The following is a 20,661-nucleotide window of genomic DNA, read 5'->3' as shown; positions in this document are numbered from 1 at the left end:
GCCTGGGATTGGAAAGACCTCTTCAGGAGCCTGCTCTGCTCTGAAAAATACAAAGGTCTTTGAGGTAGAAGTTGGTTAATCAGCAAGATGTTTTGGCTAGCAATGGTTAACCCAAGAACTATAGCCGCTCTCCAGGCCTACCCTCTTCCAGAGAGATTAGGGACAGCTAGACTGAAATCAACATTTCACCGATACAATACTTAATTTAAATCAAAAGAAAAGGTGAGGGGGCCTTTGAACAGCAGCTAAATAACAAAAACCTGATTACTTCCTGGCTTTTAGCAGGCAATTTTCCACTCTTGTGAATCTGGGACCTGACAGGCAAAAACAACTACTAAACAGAAAAACGTCCTGTCAACACAGGAAAGATTCTGCCAAGCCAAATACTGTGGTTGGTGAGAGATGGGAGCCATTTTCACTATGCCTCCATACCCACCGTCCTACCAGGAAGCCACAATGAAGCTGCACTAGCAGCAGGTTCTGAAATCTAGACTTTTATGTAGTAATCATCAGGGGGAAGAGAGTTTTCCAGACCAGGGCAACCATCCTCCCAGATTTAACATGTGGGGTTGCCCAAAAGGATGAGTTACAGCGACAGACCACTGCAACTACCTAGCTAGAACTTTTCTGGCAGGGAATTCCTTCCTTTCCAGAAGCCTCTCCCTCCCTCCCCCTTCTTTGCAGAGACTTACATATCCCCAGGACTCTGGCACTGGCTCTTTCCAGTAAGAACTCTGAACAGAGTTTTGGGTACCACTGCTAAGCCTTGCTAATGAAGTGAGCATGGACATCTCCGGGTACGGTTAACCTTTCCAGCGAGCCTTCTATTCTTTTCCCACATTAGCCCTGGCGGCATTCCCAAACTGTGCCCCTGCTTCCATTCCCAGAGCAGGGAGGGCATAGCCCACCAGCCCCATCTCTTCCTGCCCATGTCTGGAAGTAGTGTTGTGTTAGAAGGGCCGATCTGCTCCGATGAGCGTCCCAGATCCCCACAACACATCAGTGTCACAGTTACTTTCATAGCACCACCCTGTCTTGGAGCAGGTCTCCCCTTGTCACTTTTCAAGGAGGTCAGCATCTCGGCATTCTCAGCTGTATTTCTTGTTTTCCAGCTATATTTCTTGTTTTCCTCTCCCAGAAGGTCCATCCAGGGCAGTCTTATCTTCCTACCTAGTTTTCTGCCATCAGCTGCTCAACACATCTCTCTTGGAAGTAGTCTGAGGCTGATTCCAGGTGAACCAAAGTTCTTCCATTGTCCCAGACTCTCCTTTTGCCTTATTTGAAGAGAGGTGATTGCTATGCCTTCACACCTCACAGGTAAAGAAGCAAATACACAGGCCACAGCAGCTGCCGGGCCTCCCAAATTCTCTTGCATCTGGCCACCGGGTAGAACAATGGCCACAAAGACAGGGAACTGCAGCAAATTGAAGCACCGCCTTCTCTGACTTCCATCTGCAGCCAGCCCTGACAGTTACTGAATGCAGAGCACGGCTGGGAACATCTCACACCCCACACAGAGTAAGAACAAGAGCTTATTGTATGCATCTCCCAAGACACAGGCGCTTTTCCCAGCCTCCCTGTTCCCTGTCCCTTTCCCACTGTGGTGTCACACCATTGCCTGGAGGGGACTTCACCCTACGCTACAGTACAAACCCAGCGCTCCACTGTCCCCACCCAGCACCTTGGGATCCATGGTGGGGCTGAGCACAGTTGCTCCTTGAGATGGAAGCTGCCTTCAGGGTCTGCTCCCTCCCTCCAGAAAACACCCTCCTAAGAACAAAGGCTACGGAGAGGCAGCTGACCCAGGAATGTTGGAAGGCAAGACCCATTACTGACACTGCAGTGCTGATGCACGCTCAGTGACTAGATACCGCAGACTAGATACCACAGCTGTGGGACTCACGCAGACAGAGCAGGGAGAGCCCTTTGATACCACGTGGACCTTAGTCCTTATTTGCACTCTCTTCACAATATATGTCAGGCCTTTAAAGCTGCCAAAGAACCTTACGGACAGATGTCACAAGCACGTGCGCAGGCAGGGGGGTAGAAGCCATGCCTAACAAGTAGATTGCAAACCTTTATATCAGCAGATTTCTACAGTGAGCAGGCAAGCACCAGAAACAAGGTAGAAGCTGCGCACATTAGGTGACAGACAGACAGCTGCCATAGACTTTGTACTGTATCGTCAGTAACGTTCATCACAGACGTGCCTCGTTAGGATCCCAATGTACACCCAGAAATCCATCAGTCCAAGAAACCTCCCAAGCGTACACAAAGTCAGTTCCTGGGAGGCACAGGAAGATTCCCTGTCTCCCTGTATCCCTGGCTCCCAGCAACCTACTGTCTGGACTGCACTTATCACTGCCTTTTTAGAAGCCACTGCGATTCTTCCAAGGCATTGACTCTTATGGCAGGCAGGACAACCCCAGATCTCAAGGATATATCTCAGCAAATCATTTGGATGTCACACTGATCTTTCAGTACCTTGGTGGATCACGTGCTTACTTTTGCTCTCCTCCCATTCTTTGCCGGGTCATCTACAAAAAATCCACTGACTTCAACCTCAAGCTATCAAACAAGAGTTTTCCAACCTTTTCTTTCTCCTGTGTCAGAGATGTCTGTGAGAGAGACAGTGCTCATTGGTTCTACGGTAAGTCTCAAGATTTATCCTCACGTCTTACAACGTGCACAACAGACTAGGACTTTATCTGTAGATTAAATCTCCAAACAGGAAAACTGTATTCCTGCAAGTCGCCCTACTATATGAACGATGAAGCATTTAGAAAACCTGTGATATCCCAAACATTCCAAATTACAAAAAGAACATCTAAGTTCTTCCTCAAACTATGTGGTGAACTTCTCAGGCAGGTTCCACAATTTACTGTGGCCCTCTCGTGGTCACAGCCAGAGAGTGACATCACTCCATTTTCTCTAGAGGCTCTAGACCTTCTTGGCTTGTCAAGAATACTTGCAACGTCAGTGACTATAAAATAAATAAATCAATCAGAAGCGCACGCAAAGAGAGGATAACCATCCTTCCATCAAAGACCCTTGTTCTGGTAGTCAGCCCTTATGACAGCTATTGTTTGCAATGACGTATACAGCAAAGACCCAGCATGGTGTCAGGTAGAACAACATTCTTATTCCTCTTTTATAGGTGCAGAAACAAAACATGACTTTCTGCACTTCCACTCACAGTGCAAGAAGACAGCAAACACTTTTATGTTCTCTAAGGTGAGACTTCAGCCCAGAACCTGCACAGGTTATAAGCACAAGAAGGAGAACTCGCTCTTTGGGAATTACAATATGAACCATGGCTGCTACTTTGAAACCTCTGAAAGCAGAGTCTGTGTTCAGCCAAACATCCCCTGGTTCCTGCGCTATCACATTGAGGTCAGTGTCTGTGACAAAAGAAAGGTGCTAAGGGGAGGAGAGTATGGGTCATGTACAGAAAAAGACTAATGCAGGACTAAGGCTTTAAAATGAGCTGGATTGACAAAGTAGGAGAGGGAGAGAAAGATAAAAGCCTCCCAACCACCTTCTGTCTGTCACTTTAGAAAGCTTCCAAAAAGGCATCATCATCCTGTGCTCTCTCTCCCTAACAGTATATCTTTTGAACCGAACGTGGCCAGCATGCATCCCCCTTCAGGCATGGCCATCTTGACCCACATCATACAGAATTCTGGACAAGGAGAAGGTATGCCCAGCCCCATACCTTTCATAGGAAATCCAACACCCTCCTCATCAGAGTCACTGTCCAGCTCGAAGAGGTCCTTGAATTCCTTCTTATCTTCCTCCTTTCTTTCATCTTGCTTCTTACGCTTAATTTCTGGGAAGTTCAAGTCTTCAAGCTGGAAAAAACCAAAACCAACAGTAAGAACAACCTTAATTTGTACTTTTAAACATATAATGCTGAGCTTAAACACAGGAACTTGGCTTTGCCCAGTATGTTTAAGCCACACTGCCAAGAACAGTTGGGTCTGCCTGCTGCCAACTAGGGGAGTAACAGGGAGATTTGTGAGTCAGTTACAAAGGTGAATGATACATGCAAAGCACCACTGCTCTATTGATCTTTACCTAATAAACTACTTTTGCTAATGGGCCATCTACTGCTGGTACCTTAGCATGGATAAAAGCGCAAGACATCCATGACAAGCTGGCTGTCCTAGATCTCTGGACTGAAAGCCACACAGGCCCTGTGAGCTTGGGCAGCCAAGCACAATCAAGCCAGACTGTGCTGGTCATCTCTGAAGTAGCAGCTTTCCACCAACGCCAAAAGCTGTGACAGCTATAGCAAAGGCACCGTCTTTTTGGCTGCAGATTTCAGCACAGTTAAATGGCAAGGTGCTGAAGATGCTTAAGGTCTGTCTAGACCACGGCTTCCCCGGTTGCTAGCCCTTATGGAGATCAATGGGCCAAGAGCCTTGCTGCTGCAGACAGCCAATATCAATGCCATTAAGTACTTGCAATTGACACCACCTCACTGCTCTTTACACCTCTCCGGAGGGGGATTAGGGGGAGGATTTACTTGCAAGGGCTCAGGCCAGCAGGGCAAAGATAATCAGAATGCAAATTAAATCCCAAGTGCTCTCTGAACATCAGCTGCCCGCTGCCCGTGCCTGGCTGCACACCTCCTGGGAAGCACTCATGCATTAGCACACATTAGCTTGCTTGGAAACATTCACCCTGCGAGTAATAACTCATTTGCTCTCTCCCACCCATCAGACCACCCCTCAACACACTCCTCTCTGGCCACATCCACTTCAACCCTCCCGTGAGCTTCCCCCAGCGGGAACAGCAGCAAAGCACACTCTATATAGAACGGCAGCTCTCAGCAGAGAGAAAGAAAGTGAATGAGGATGGGGGGGAGAGATGACAGACACAGAGATGCGCATTTGCTCCTGCAGCCAATTCCAGCAATTTCTCCCAGCCTCTTTCACAGTTATGGTCCCCAGCTGGGCAATATTGATTCTGGGAGCTGAGCACTTACAAGCAATAACCTGCAGCACCAGGATGGAAAGTCAGAAGCTGGCCAGAGAAGGGGAGAGGGCAGCAAATCACCAACCACCATTTGCAAGGTCCTAATTTTAAATCATGTTCCCACCTGCTCTTGTCCACTATGAGATGCCTCTCCTTCCACCGGCCCTGCAGAGACCTGCTGGGCTGTCTCTGTGCTGGGAAGACACGTGAAGAAAGCAGCACACAACTGGCTTTCCAAACGGCAGTCGTTGCATGCCAGAGAAGAGACTTAGGAAGCAAAATGCAGCAAGAGCAGCAATCCGGAGCCACTACCAAACGGCTGCCCTCAGCTGACCTAATGACATACTGTAACCATCCTCTTTCCTAGAGTGGTTATGCTCCAGCAAGCTCCATCATGGGGCAGGGGAGCTGCTAGGGTGAAAACATTTTCCTTAGCCCCTATCAGTTCTGATGGACAAGACAGCCTCATGCTTCACTCCTCTTATTTGTTCTGGCATACAACTTTATGGAGGGTGGGAGGGCAGAGGGAAATGCTCCAGAAATACTGATTCAATGAGAGGCTCCAGAAATGAACCACAAAGGTCTCAGAAGCTGAAATATATCAGCAGCTATGCTTCTAACCCAGCATTAGGGTGTGATCACAGACACAGTCCCCGTATCTGATCCCCTTCAGTTTATACATTCCTTGCCTCAGCCAGGTCATGCTGGCATCCCAGCCTTGGGGAGAAGCACCTATGGCTGAGCCGACTCTGGAAGTCTCCGAGTCACAGGCAGCACCTTTGGGCCCTTTCTGTGCCAAGAGCGCTGCTACCTGCAGAGCCCCTGTTTGGCATCATTGGTAGCTGTCACTCTTCAGCAACAGCAGCAGTTAAACAGGAGTCCAGCACTGCCTAACCAGGCAATAGTTGAGGTCGAAGCGTAACAAACAGAAGCAGAAACCCAGTTTTGACAGCAAACAACTGCTGCATCAACTGCCCAACTCCCTGTTGGCTAGTCCTGTTCTCCATGACCCTGGTCACTGTTACTCCTCAGCAGCAGTAAATGAAATACAAAAATCATCCAAGGGCTTATTCTCCCTCCTCACACATCCTGAGCATGGGATGTTTCCATGGCACACATCATTTAGTAGGTTTAAAGTGGAAATGGAGCTGTGTATGAGTAAAATGTCTCACGTACATGATGTGGAACAGTCTTCCCCAATTTTCCAAACTTCTCTAATTCAAGGGAGCAAAAGAAAGAGACTTATCTCAACATTGTGAAAAATTTCTCCAGTGTCCTGTGGAGGCCATGTACAGCAGGGAACAGAGGCTGTTAGCTGGGCCTTCTTTATTTTCATACTGCCTAGGAAAAGTTCCCATTTCCAAAGGCAGCCTACAGTTTTGGGTGACATCAGTACTGGTTGAACTCAACCTGAGCATATTAAAGAGGACCTGGTGTTGAATCATGCTGAGTTGTGCTACCTCCAACTTTGAGACTCCACAGGAGTGCCTTCAAGATGGGCACCTCAAAATAGAGGCACCAGAAAACCCTACTAGCTGCAGAGTGATCGCAAAGCAAAGGAATGAGACTTGTACTGAGCCACAGCTCACAGATACAGCCTGTGTTCATCACACAGTAGCAGTAAATTAGGTAATTTGGGGGCCAGTCTTTTAATCCCCAGCTAGAGGGTTACAATCTACTGAGTCTCACGAAGCCGATTAGTCTACATCCCATTAAAAACCATTGGGAAAAGCAAATGGAATGGGCAGACGAGGTCAGAGTTGTTATATAAGGCAAGCTGCAGCTCATAGCAGCCGAGAGCCAGGCTGATTTTTTCTGTTATTATTTTTTCCCCCCAATTGCTGCTAATGGGACATGGATTTTCCCAGCCCTAATGGGCCTCATGGTGTTCACTCTCCTGCTGGGGCTCACAATGCTGCATCATTAAGCTAGCAGTCCCCACCGAGACAAACAACAGCCCCATTCACCAAGCAAAGATGCCAGGCAGCCACAGGCCTTTCAGAAAGCTAAGTCCAAAGTCTTGTCTCTCTCTACAGTTTATCTGTTCAGCCCACTTTCTCCAAGAGAAAACAAGTCCCTGTCACTGCCCTTCAGACTTCCCCTCGTTTCAGAAGTCACTCTCTTGAGCCTTGCTATACAAAAGCAATCCCCCCTCAAGGGGAGGCCACCCCAAGGAGCTCCAGCTCCCCTCCTCCCTTTAACATGAGACCGGGGCTTGCCTCCACTGAGGGCTGATCTCCTCTCCCTTTGTGATAGCTGCTTCAGTACCAGGGAAGTGTCAGCTCACACCAGCAGGACCAGTTTTGGGCAAGAGGTTAGCCCCGCTCACAGCCATCACTTCTTGCTGTTTCTTAGTTCCACCCCCCAATTTCCTTTCTGCAAAGGCCACATTCTCCTGCTGGGTTTGCACCGAAAACAAGTGTGCTTTTTGTTCCCTCCGCATGGCTGCCCCAGGGAATTTCAGCCTCCTGTCCTTATCTCAGGCTGGTATATAATACTGAGCATTTCTAGGATCTCCCAGGTCGTCTACCACGCTCTGTGACTTGTCTCAGAGCCAATCATCCTCATGTCCCATCGATTATTTTAATTGTTCCCCACCATACGCTGGAGACACCAATTATATCTATTTCCTGCTCCCTGGCCAAGAGCCTAGCTCAGCCACTTTCATTGCATTAGCATCGAGACAGCTTTCCTTTAGACTCCTAACATAAGCAAGCTCACACCCCCACCTTCTGCATCCTGAAGTGCAGTGCCACGAGGAGTGGCCAAGAAGCATTCCCTGGGGCAGGAGATGTGGGAAATGGCCGTCTGAGCACTTCTGTCCAGACAGCAAGTCCCACCTCACAACCAGCCACCCCCACATGGGTGAAATAAGAAAATGCAAAACAGAACTCATCTCTGATATTCCCTTTGCTAAGAAGAGAGGCATCTTCCCCTCCCTACTTTCTTGCAAAGTTAGGTTTTAGCATGGCAATCCAGTCACATTCCGCAGAGCTGGAAAAAGAACTAAAGGCCTACAGGAGCTCAACCCACTCTGCTTTTCTATCAAGAAAGCAACGTAATTTGCAAGAAATTATGTAAATTGCCCAAAGTAATGTGAGAAGGCCCATGAATGTGGGGATGAACACACAGAACAGGCACCATGTGTGCAGTCTAAACTTCAAAACTACATCACGTGCTTGTTCCAAAAGTAACATCTACGGTAAGGCTATTGCCCCAGTTGCTCAGACACAATCGAATCTGTTACCCAACCTACCCCTGCCAGTACACACAATTGCTCGATCACTATTTTCTTCAGCTTCCTAGCCTTGAATTACAAAGGCAGCTGTACCAATGGGTCTTGAATGGCATGAGCCTAAACAGGGACAGAGGGAAATTTACCCTAGTGCTACTTCACCCTGTCTCATCTATCCGCTGTTAACTTGGGCAAATGAACAGGCTACAGGCAGAGGGGACAGATGTTGCTCCCAGAGATCCCAGCAAGACAAATCCATAGGGAGCTGAAGACACCAGCTAGGCTGCTGTCCAGCCATACTCATGCTCTGTCCAAGAATGCCCAGCCTACACACTCACACAGCTCAAGCCAATTTCAGCTCACACCAGCGGAGCTGTTTTTGACCAGCCACCATCCTACTGCCAGGACATGGCTCTCTTGCCTTCCCATGGCACAGATGTTGTCCAGCAAGTTAGGCGTTTCATTCTTACTCTTTCTTTGCCGCTGATTTCCAGTTGTATCTCCTTCTCTCTTAGCTTCTTCCACTGAGTATAATACTTGGTCAGAGGTGTCCCCTCCTCTTTGACTTGCTTCTCCCATTGTTCCTGTGGAGAGAGGGGGTGCAAATTTAAGAAAGGTTTTCAAAGCAGTTTTCCAATACAACTTTGGCAAACTTGGGGAGTCAAGAGTAGAGGTTAAGACCCTTTCCCAAACCACCTTCTCCCAGCTTCTGGGTAGGAAACTGGCAACCATGACTAAGAATGCAAGCAGGACTAAGTGTGAATTCAGGCACAGCCATTTAAGCAACTACTGAGTCAGAAGCGGTGTGACTGACAACTCTCCTTAGGTAAAACAATGCCTGGGCACTGCAGGGAAATCAAAGAAAGGCAAAAGATGAAATGGACAGGTTGGCCAATGTAACAGCTTACTTATGCAATACCAAAGCACAGGATGCCAATGGTGCTGAAGGACAGCATAAAGTTCTCATAATGGAGCATCTATGTGGTGGTGCATAAGATGCTTTAGCTTATGGAAGATCACCAAGTTTTCCCAGCATGGTGGCCTGAAATGTGGGTTCCCAGATTCCTATTTCTCCCTTCTAGAAGAGGCCTGATTCTCAGAATTGCTGAGAATTCACAATGGACTCTCCTAAAATCAGCTCAATGCCTTCTGGGATCCACTGTTACTACCTTGGCCTTGAACATTCACTTCTACTCTAGCTCTAGTGAGAAGACACTGACACACAAGTCAAGTCAGATGATGCAGCCTACTGTAATGAAAAAGAAATTACTTCAACTGAAACCTGAAGGTAGGAAGCAAAGGGACAGATCAGAGGATCTATCAGGACAAAATTTGTCCCCTGCTCCTTCAACAGAGGCATTCGATCATCTGCTCAGTTCTTGCTTTTTAATTCAGAAAAACCTCACACAAGCAGTCACAAGAACAAGACCTAAGTACCAAAGATGTCTGATTGCCTGTTCCCCCTGTTCTACAGCCAAGTGTTTATTTTTGAAACAAACATTCCCCCGCAGGGTTTGGACTCATCCCAACCTTGAGAGAGCAGAGCACGAAGAAGTGCCGAGCCTGTTTCCGCTGTCCAAGCAGGGAGAATAAGGAGGCGCAAACACCGTAAATGGTGGGAAGCAAATTAGATGGTTAAAAATTCTTTTACACTTCAATCATTTGGCATGTTAGTGCTGAAAGGGAGGTGGTGTTATGTCATATTAAAATACATTCTCCTTAACCTGCCAACATCCCTTTAACTTAAAACCCACACAGAACTGTACCTGTTAACTGGATTACCACAGTGCCCAGAGGCTTTGCATTACCCCACAGTAAAAAGTCAATCTAATGTGAGCAGAAAGTCATGACATACAAGTAGGAAGTGAAACAGGCAAAGGAGGAAGAGAACGAGCAACAGGAACAAAGGTTAGCATAGATACACTCAAAGGTCAACACAGATCCAAAAAGAGTATCCCGAATCAAGGGGCGAGAACAAATCCAGAGCTCTGTATGGGAAGCTGTGTGTTCACAATGCTCCTGTTTGAGGGTGGGAACAAAAGGCCAGACCATCTTCACAGCAGAAAACACAGCAGCAGCTCAAATATTCTTCAGCAGATCTCAAATCAACTGCTTCTGGGGAGCTGAGCCCCAAAACTAGGGAGCCATGGTGTTGGCTGCAGCCTGTGAGCCAAGGCACAGGAAGAAGTTTGTTTAAAGAGCAGTGCTTGAACAAGAGAGAAAGAGCAGGTCTCCACAACGGATAGCAGCACAGAGCTCCCAGCTTACACAAATAAGCAAGTACTCAGGATATACTGTGAAGTGAAATACATCAGTCTATGCCAGCTCTTGATTTGGCCCATCACTGGGAGGGATGTGGAGATGATCTGTGGTCTCTGCAGCTGGCACCAGGAGCTGAACTTTGGCAATTAAATGGCGACCAGCTTGTGTCACCTGCACTCTAATGGCGCAGAATCTATTTATGCATCCTGTAACAGGCGCTATCAATACTGCATCAAGCCAAACAGGCCCTTTCTGGTAATCACGGGTCCCAGACTCACAACCCCCACGGGACTGTTTGTAACACAGCTCCAGGTCTGCATGGCTGGAGCCTGCGTCTGCTCTCCGGTCTCCTCCCCGGCAGGCTGACTGAAAGCACAGCTGATGTACCGCCGACTCCAGCAGCACTCGCGAGCGGAGACGCCAGCCAGCAGACAGCACAGCTTTACCGTTGATCCGACCCACCACTATGGCAAGAGGAGTAATTCCCAAGGAGTACAAAGTCACCCCATTTATAGATCAGGCTCATATCAGGCTGCCAACTGTAATCAGGCAATTTGTTGATGCTGCTTGGTATAGACAACTTCTGAGAAAGACTCTTCTTACAGAGGGCAAAAGTCTATTTGTTCTGATACAGCTCTTTTGGTTTTAAACTGTGCTGGAATTCAGAGATAAAAAAGACCATTAAAATACTCCCATCTTTCCAGTCAGAACACCTCAACAGGAATTTTGAGAGAGTGGATGCCATCACACCCTTTAACCATTTGCAATTCTCCTTCTATTACTGCTTTTGCATCACTGTGCTGTCAGGCAACGCCCAGCATGGATCAAGCCCACAGTGCTAGCACCTGCACAACTGTAACAAAGATCATCACCCACCCTCCAGAAAAACCTCCCATCTGAAATGTGAGATGGGGATGAATGCAGAAGATCTGGAAATCCCATGGAAATGAGGCAATGCTTTCCATCAGCTCATTCGCTCACTTCACATTTCATTAAGCGTGACAGCCTGCTGAGCTGCACTGTTCTTAAACGAAGGTTCCCCAGCTTGGCGCAAAGGTCTGCCTGGGAGCCACAGAGCTGTAACGCAGCCCAGCACACACTGCAGGTCCTTTTCTTTCCTCGCATTTTCCCCTGCCAATCCAGGGCCCATACTAGTGCAGACGAACCTAAAATCAGAGTTGCACACTATGCATTTGGATTCAACTTCAGCTGCAGGCTCCACTTTTTTGGCTCCTCTCACAAAGACGTTAATTATTATAGTAACCTATTAGCATTGTACTCTCAAAAAAAGCACTGACTCTCAAATATTAACCCGCTTCTTAAAAAAAAAAAAGTTCTCAATCTTAAAATAATGTGGAAGAAGTCAGGCTAAACACATCTGGTGTGCCTATCCCTCCATACCACAGTTCCTGGGATGCAAGGAGGGATCCCTCCACAGTCGCTCCATGTTAAGTTAAACATTGCACCATCATGCTCCCCCCGCAGCACTAGGTTCAATCCCCAGGTTGTTTCTTCTTTAAAATTATATAATACAGACCCTTAGCTAAAATCCACCTTTCTAAAGCACACCCACTACTCTGCAACTCCCCCCATGAAAGCTGCATTTCAGCATGTTGTATGGAAGAATTAGCTCAGAATTTGGGCTCTGCTCCCTACAGTGGACCAGGCACAAATGCATGCATGTGAAAACCAGAGAGCATTTGCTTTCAATTGCTCTTGCTGGCAAGGGGGACATGCAAATACCTCCCCTTCCCTCACCCCCCTCCTTCCCTTCCCTTTTCTGGCAGTGTTTGCTCGTGAGAAGTGCCAATGCCCCACATATCTTGGAGACAGCCTGGCAAACTCAACCCAGACTTCGAGGGACACTCCAAACCGTTCTGGGAAGCCCAGTCTCTGTGGGAGCTTTGGCCCTTCTTGGGAATCTATACCATCTGCTTGCAAAGGCATGGGGGAAAACACAGGGCCACCTGGGCACAAAAGATAAGCCACTACGGGTTCTTCCACCCCACAGAAGTACTGAGTGGGCTGTTTCCTCTGCTCTCAGGAGCACTGATATCCCATTAACCGAAGGAAGAGAAAGCCTCCCTTCTCTCACGGGACACCACACAGTGCAAAAATACAGCTTGCACAGGCAGTCCAGGCATCCTCCCCGAGCAGCACTTTACCCTGTTGCTCTAACCCTTTAAATGGCAGAACAGCCGTCTCCAAACAGGCTTGGCAAACCGGTGCCTGCTTCCCTTAACCAACCTCCCTTACTCGAGGCAGGCTGCCTGTTGCTGCCCCTCCAGAGCCAATCTGGCCTGATTCATGCTACTCAGCCACCCAGATGTCCCTGAGAAAGCAGGTGCACCAATGTCAACTAGCAGACATACAGGCAGCAAGATGTTAAAACAATCATTTAGTTCTTACACAAGGGACTACAGCCAGAGTTGCTGGGAAAAGCAGACAGTGGCAGAGTTGTTGGAAACCCTGTTTTATTTAGCCAATGACCTTCCCCAGCTCATCTGTTTCATGGAGAGCCCTAGAGGCCGAAATCTCTACCTCTGCAGAGCGGGTGGGTGGTCACGGCATCGCCCGCAAAAAGTACAAAACAACAAAACCCTAACCACTTCACTCCAGACGGGAAGTATAATCCTTTAGCAAAAACAGTCCAACCCAGAATGGCATTTACAGAATCAAAGACTACTTAGTCACTTCAGACCCAGGTCCATCAACCCCTTAATCCCAGAATAGCACTGCTGCGTGCTGGCATTGATATGTCAGGATTTCAGTCCTGCAGTCCCTAGCCCTTAGCGTCTGAAGACAAATTAGTCTGCACTGCAACTTCTGTTCCGTGCTCAGCTCCATGCCAACAGGTGGAGCTTTCAATGATGCAAGAACTCCAGACTTTCCAATGATACCATGTGGCCAGAGAGACCAGTCTGACCCATCAATTGCCTTGCAGACAGAGATATTTTTACCTCTCTCCTGCCAGGCAAAGAAGAGTCAGACACACTGCTTCCTCTCACACAGAGAGGCATGCACGAACACACACAGTTCACCTGTTATCAGGCTTGCAAAGGCTGCTGTGCTAGATAAAAAGCAAAGATAAAATGTAAAATGTCCAACCCAAAGCTTAACAACAAACAAAGCTTAATTAACAAGGCTTCCTTCCGTTTGGCTTCATTTACATAGGGCCTGGATTTCAAATACCTCAGAGTTTAGGTCAGGTCAACGGGTCTCCAAAGAAGGATGGAGCAAAGCAAAAGAAAAAAAAGCTTCAAGCAAGGACAACGAAAGGAATGTCCTGACAATACGCTACACCATCCCTAGGAGGACCTGGCTTAGAGCAGGCAGATTCCTGGAGCAGGGGAAACAAGGAAAAAGGTAGCATCTCAGCCTGTTCGCCAGATGGCCAACTATTAGCTAACACGCCCTCTAATATACCGTTTTCTAGCTGTGCTACAGTTCACTTCATAAGATAAGAGGGGGGGTCTCCATCATCACCTTAGTCACTCCTCTTCATCTCATCACTAAGGTAGAATCCTGATGTTTAACTCAACTGCTCCACAGGCGCTATGAGCCACCAAGAGTCACTGCAACTTTTCTACGTGTCGACTGTGCTCAGCATTTTCTCAGCAGGCTGGATGCTTAGGCTGCAGACACAAGAATGTAATAGCACCTCTCTTGAGAAGAAAATGCAGTGCCCAGGATGCCTGATTACTGTTCTTACGGCTCCTAACTGCCCTGATTCTATAGCTCTGCCTCCACAAGGGCCCAGGAAAGTGGGGAAAGGTTTGCCCCAGGATCCTGAACTGCCACATAGCAGTCTGCCGATGCCTTGGTTCTACACTGCTGGAGACTAGTCTCGACAGACTAGGAGGAAACAACACACTTACAGAGGCAGCAGAATCCCTCTTATCACTTTAGGCATGAACTGGCATGAACTATCAAGAATAGGATGATGAAAACAAAGAAACTTCTCAGGAAAAGAGATGCCCCAGCAAAGCAAGGCGCTTCCGTGCATATGTGTGTGTTATAAATAATAGAAGGGTGTAATTTATGGATTGTGTTTTCCATGAGGCTCTTGGCTGCAGAGTTTTGCCAGCTACAGCATCAGAGCCCTGCCGAGTTCAGTTGTTTGTGAACATCTGCCCCACCCCACACACTCCCGTTTCCATGATCTCGTTTGTCCCTCCTCCCTCTGCCACCCGCTCAACCCCAGCAGCCAGAGTCTGACTGTCTTTCCAGGAAGCCCAAATCGAAGTAGCAGACTCACCACAGACTCCCTGCTGGCCACGCCGAAGGTGGCTTTCTGACGCCTGCTGGAGATGTAGGCAGAATTTTCCTGCAGTTTCTCCAGGAGCTGCCGGATAGGCTTGCAGTAGTTGGCAATCTTGCATTCCTTCAGGAAAGATTTTAGCTGGGAGGAGGAAAAGGAGAGGAAGAATGAAAGCAACGTAATAGTTTCCATAAACAGATCCCATCAGCAAAAAAACATTTCCCGCCCCCAGTGACAGACAGCACGGGGTGCCTTCTCCCTTCAATTCATACCATACTGCAATGTATCATCCACATTCAGCCCTGGGGGTCCTGCCACTCCGGGCTGGGAGGATGCAAAGAGTTGCAGTGACAGGCCAGATGTTTGTATACAACCCAGTGCAGGGGCCTTGCTCAAAAACAGCTCTTTCCACCCTCTAATGCTACTTCTTTCTGAAAAAAAAAGTGTCAGTGGAGTTCAAGCAACCAGCAGGAAAGAATTCTATGCTCTCTGGGGCCTCAGCTCCTAGCTGCCATTATAGTTACAATATCCCTGCCTCCTGCTGCACCAAGTATTAAGAGGGACTGTGGACCAGATGCACGGAGACCAGGAATAACAGTGGATACTAGGTGGCCAAAAGCACAGGGAAGCCAGGATTAGAATGGGGAAAGGTGTCTGCGGGTTAAGACTGTAGAACACCAGCCAATACAGGAATGGGAACACCAAATACAAGAGGCTGTGGATGAGACTGATGGCTGGGATTGAAGGCAGAGTTTGAGAAGAGACTTAAAATTGGGGTGGAAGTGTCTGCGGACTGGGAGTAAGGGTCTTTGGCATAGCTCGGTGGGAAAATTTGGTGCTGCTACAGCCGCAGAGCTGTGGGTCAGGACAGATGGCCATCTGCAGAGTCACATGGGGTGAAGTTTGCTTAGTGTCTGACTGTACCAACCCAACTCCATCTGGCACCACTGATTTTTCAAGGGCACAAACCCACACAGCCACCACACAAAAATTCACAAAATAACCATCTCTGTGAACAACTTGTGCAGCATGCGCCTAGGCAATTCTTTCTTTTAGACCCAAGGCCTTATGTGTAACCCTCAGGACAAGAGCCAGTCTGCCAGGAAACCACAAACCCTACTGCTGCAAAGGGCAAGGACCATCCTACTCACAGAGAATCTGCTCCTGCCCTCTCTCTGCACCCAAAGCACATTTCACTACTCTCAGACAATGAGACTTCATTGCAAACAGCACATTTTTGTGTTGTTTTGTTTTTATCTCAGTAGCCTTGTTTTCGAGCAAACCTCTTTTCTCCCCACCAGAGAAGATTTCCCCTCCCAATACAAACTGCCCTCCAACACCACTGCACTGTTCTGACACCTCCAGACTAAAAGCTGAGGCAGCAGTGGATACTTTTGATGACAGAAAGAGAGATGGGGGTGCCCAGATTGAGTCATGGCTTGAATTCCAGTTTACAACACTGTCTCCTAACAGTTTTCACCAACTCCAAGACAAGTCTCCGGAGTGCTGTCCAAATTCTGCAGGCCAAGCTCTTTGCTCGAGGCATATATATATATATACACACACATACACACACACACTACACAGACACTTGATTTAGAGAAAGAGATCCAACAAGGCAAAAGAAAATGGTTAACCACAATGGAATCTTCACTTCAGCTGGGACCTGCAGATGCTATCCTGATAGAGATAAAGTGTTTCTAGTCAGAAAATACAGTACTGCCTTCTCTACTTACAGCTTCAAATGTTCTGCCTCAAAAGACAGAGCTAAGGGAAGGAAGACGATGTCTCCCTCCTGTCAAGCCCACACGTTGACTTGATCTTACATGCCAAGTGGGTAGGTATTAAATGTGAATCAAGAGGTGACAGTCACACCTAGCCCCTCTCTGTCAGGACACTGCTCTCCTGATGGGTATAATGCTGCAGGATCTGCTGTCTGCTACACACATGGAGAATGTCCCCCATTACCTAGCAGCAGGGGCTTCTCTTGTCCCTTTATGCCCAGCATATGCCCACCTGCCATCATACATCCAACTCAGAAAAATGGGAGTTAAAATGAACACCTTCCCCCCTTTCCACAAAGCATACAGCCCACCAAACAAGTACAAAGAAACCATCAGCTAAACTATTCTTCTGCTGGTGAAGCCTGTCCTACCCTCACCCCCCCCTTTCTAAAATACTTATTTTTTTATAGGTGCTGCATATTTATCTCCACTGAGAGATGCATTTGTCATTCGATTTATCTCACTTGATCCCCACAGCTGCAGCCCCAGATCCATTTCATCCGCTGCCACATACATTATCATTTTTCTTTCGTTGCAGAAGTGTCACCAGAAATCCTGCAAAATCTCAGGCTCTATCTGTGCAGTTTGGTGTTGTGTGTTCGCTCTCACAGCCGTATGCTTCATTTCTTCTCTCCCCCTCCTCTCTCCTACGCCTGCAATCCCTCACAGTCCCACCACTATCTGCCACAGATATTAACGAAACGTAATGAGATCTCAGTCCTGTGTTAAGAGGCAGGGAACACAACCAAGAAGGTAAAAGAAGATAGAGGAGAGAGAGAGAAAGGGACTCTGTGCATGCCTTTTTCCACTGTGCCAAATACAACTGTATCTTTCCAGAATAAAAGCAATCAGAACATACGCGTGTGTGTGTGTGTCATTAACATCTCGCATTGGTTCCTAGCTAAGCAGCTCTGTGATTAGCGGGATTGATTCTGTCAAACTGCCAGCCTTAAACACCAATGGTTTATACCAGCAGAGACCACAGCAAAAACCCAGCTCCTCTTACTGTAAACGACGCAGAGAACTATAAATGATCTGAAGCAGCTGGGGGTGTGTGTGTGTTGCAGGGAACCCAAATCAAGCCCAATCCCCCACTCACAAAAAGCAGAGAGAATATTCAACTCGGGACAGAGAGTGAGCAGCAGGAGGAGTGGCTGCTGGCAAGGCAAACCGGCACCTCCTGCCCTTCTGTCTAGCTGCAAGTCATGCCTAGATCATGCCATCTCGTGCCTCCACCCAGCAGTACCTACCCCTTATTGATGTCTGCCCAGTTCTTCCCTTTAACCTCCCACCTCTGCTCTGTGATGCTTGTCCGGGCTCTAGAGGAGGGAAGAGGCAGTCTCTTCCAAGCATCCAGGCACACAGGCTCTGCACTCTGAGCTCCTTACCAGCCTGTGGAGGCAGTGACCGCCATAGGGTCATCCCAGCAGCTGGGCAGAACAGAAGCCTTTGAACTGTCTCCTGCCCCTACTGGCTCTCCTTTCCTTTGATCTGCCGGGGTGCTTCCTGCCTTCCAGGCAGGGAGGTTTTAAAGTTCAGTTTGAAGGCAGTTCAGCCTAGCTTCTCCCAAAGCCGCTGACCAGAAGACGAGGAACGCAACCGTCGCCAGCTGGAACACAGCCCCTACGACACGGCACTGAGAGAAGCGTGAGCTCATCGGGGAGGAAGAATCAGGACAGATGGATTTTTACAGTTAACTGGAACCGTTCCAGGAGAAAAGCCCCCCCCCCCCCACTTTCCCGAAGACTCTGAGATTTTGGGAAGCTAACCTCAGCACCCCAGCCCAGCAGACGCCACGAGGCTGTGGTTAGTGGCAGCCAAATAGGAATCCGATAGCATTAATTCTCTGCAGAAATACAGGCTGGTCCCAGGGTGTGTTTGGAAGCCACAGGGCGCTTGGTGCCAGAGGGCCGTCAGCCGTTTTTCATTCCAGCTAGAACATCGGCTCCGACAGCTTCGATGCTCTCAACAGCTGCTGGCTGAGAGGAAAGGGCTTTGTTCGCTGCCGATAAGCGAGAGGCACGCAAAGCGAGAGCAAGCACAGGAGCTGCTCTCCTAGCACAGAGACTGCCTGTCAGCTCACATTAGCCAAAGCAGCCTAATGCCAGCTAGGCAATGGCCTGTGCCAGGCTGCAGGGACCCAGCCAAGAGTCATGCGCCTGACAGATGCCAGCCTATTACATACAACAGAAACAAGGAGATTTGCCTCCCAAGCAGCCTGTGGGTCCCAACCGAGACATTGCTCCCATGTCAACCAGAGGCATCATAGCAACAAGGTATGCAGACACAGGGTCTCGTGGCAGACACCAAAGCAAAGCGGAGGTTCACGTCCCCATGGAGGATACGACAGCAGCCCTCTCCCAAACTCGTATGACACCTGCCACTCATGAGTTAAAAATAGAGAGGACTGGGAGGAAGGGAGGGAACAAGGTCCAACATGTTTGCACTGAGCAATCTTACTGTTCAAAGCAGAGAGGTCACTGCTCATTCAAAACTGAAGCCACCCAGCAAGCAAGGTATTAGGGAAGGATTATGCACAAAACACCCAGATGCACAGCACTAGTAGGCGGTTTTGTTGCGGACAACGGAGTATGTAAACATGAAGTGGCTAGGAAGAACACCCTGCACCGTGGAATGCCAGGGGAGACGAAAAGGAGACTACTTTGCAGCACTACCATTAGGTGCAGCAAGGAGGAGGGATGGAGACGAGAATTGTACTGTTTTGTATGGAGGGACCTGGGGAGAAAGTGCCCCAGTTGATGGAGACATTGTGAAAGGAGGGAAGATTGCCATCTTGTGGAGAGCACGTGAGGGAGGCCATAAGGAAAAGAAAAGTACAGGCTCACAGAGCACAGGTACTGCTCTGAGACAACACAGCAATTCGGACAACTCTGAATTGCCAAGAGCTCATCTGCATTCACTAGTCAAAAACATATCTCTACAGCAGTTATGCAGCCCTCTGTTCCACTTTGTCTCCCAAAACAGCGGCTAACTCCACAGCCACTTTCATCTACCTTCAGCCTCCTAATTAGATGCGATGCCTCTGTTCCTCCCCAAGAATTCCCCAAAATGCAAAGAAAAACTATAATTAAGAAAAGGTAAACGGCTCTCCCCTCATATTGTGAGGACCATCTTGAGTTCACCATTAGCTTAAACGACTTTATCCCGCTCTGTGCGCGTTCACAGCACGACCAAGAAGCATCTTACACCTTACCTGAATGACAGTTGGGAGAACCAACTCTGGGAATCCAATGCTGTAGGCTTGGCAATGGAGATACTCAAGCATCAGGTCATAAAGCTGTTCAATGAGTCCGTCCTGAGCAGGGGAAGTAGAAACAGAGATATCAGATAGGAACTAAACCCTACAGCGCCCAGATTGGGAAATGAGTCTCCAGCCTTACGGGACAGGAACACAAAGCACATCGCTAGGACAACTCCGTTGCTTACAGAGAAACTGTGCACTGTTGGCCGCTGGGGTTCCACTTACTCGGAAGGCCTTCTCCTGCAGGTTAGCATTGGAAAGCTTCAAGATCACTGCAAAGTTTATAGGCTTAGCGCTCATACGTCCTGGCTTCTTGTTGAAATCCACTTGTTGGAAAACCTACAACAGAAAAAAACAAGCGTAAAGATGATCACACCACAAAACAACAGATACCAAATGACTCAACTAAGATCATGCAGTTGGTGGCAGAGCTGAGAAGACAAGCCAGAAATCCTGATTCCTGCTTGCCTGTTCGGATCACTGTCCCACAGCTTTCTTAAAGACCCTACCAAGGGACAGTTAGGGAGCAAACACCAACCACACTTGAAGCTTTAGAGACCTGAGTGTGAAAGATGCCACAGAAGTGTGGGATACAAGGAAACCAACACAAGCAACAGCACAAGAAACTAGAGGTTTGTTCCTCAGACCCATGCTTCTAATGGTCAGAAAGATCATACTATAGAGCTTGAGTGTATTTTGGAGCTGTCCCTTAAGGTGAGAAGCTTTTCAACAGCAAGACTAGATGTTGCTTACACCAAATCCATTACCCTCTTACTGTCACTGAAAATTGTCCCAGGAAGCAGAGAGACCAGTAAGTCCTTTTCACAAACACCCCTTGCCAGGCAAGGTTTCTATTCTAATACATTTCCCATTGGCA

The 20,661-nt window shown here is 48.1% G+C and overlaps 1 protein-coding gene across 3 annotated transcripts in view; it reads right to left on the bottom strand.

The window, feature by feature from the left end:
• NOC2L (NOC2 like nucleolar associated transcriptional repressor) overlaps positions 1-20,661 on the bottom strand; it is a 58,444-nt gene that overhangs the window by 13,116 nt on the left and 24,667 nt on the right. For all 3 annotated transcript variants that reach the window (XR_008236026.1, XR_008236027.1, XM_052792894.1), the window contains exons 13-17: positions 20,010-20,123; positions 19,737-19,838; positions 14,736-14,879; positions 8,686-8,799; positions 3,716-3,851 (exon numbers count right to left, since the gene is read on the bottom strand). Coding sequence is in view for 1 of the 3 variants with exons in the window: in XM_052792894.1 (XP_052648854.1) it covers positions 3,716-3,851; positions 8,686-8,799; positions 14,736-14,879; positions 19,737-19,838; positions 20,010-20,123 (610 nt within the window). In the remaining 2 variants the exon portion in view is untranslated. The remainder of the gene's footprint in view (positions 1-3,715; positions 3,852-8,685; positions 8,800-14,735; positions 14,880-19,736; positions 19,839-20,009; positions 20,124-20,661) is intronic.

The sequence above is a fragment of the Harpia harpyja genome, chromosome 7, assembly GCF_026419915.1.
Source record: "Harpia harpyja isolate bHarHar1 chromosome 7, bHarHar1 primary haplotype, whole genome shotgun sequence".
Lineage (NCBI taxonomy): Eukaryota > Metazoa > Chordata > Aves > Accipitriformes > Accipitridae > Harpia > Harpia harpyja.
The sequence above is the reverse complement of the archived record's forward strand: the minus strand, read 5'-3'. Positions and strand labels throughout refer to the sequence as shown.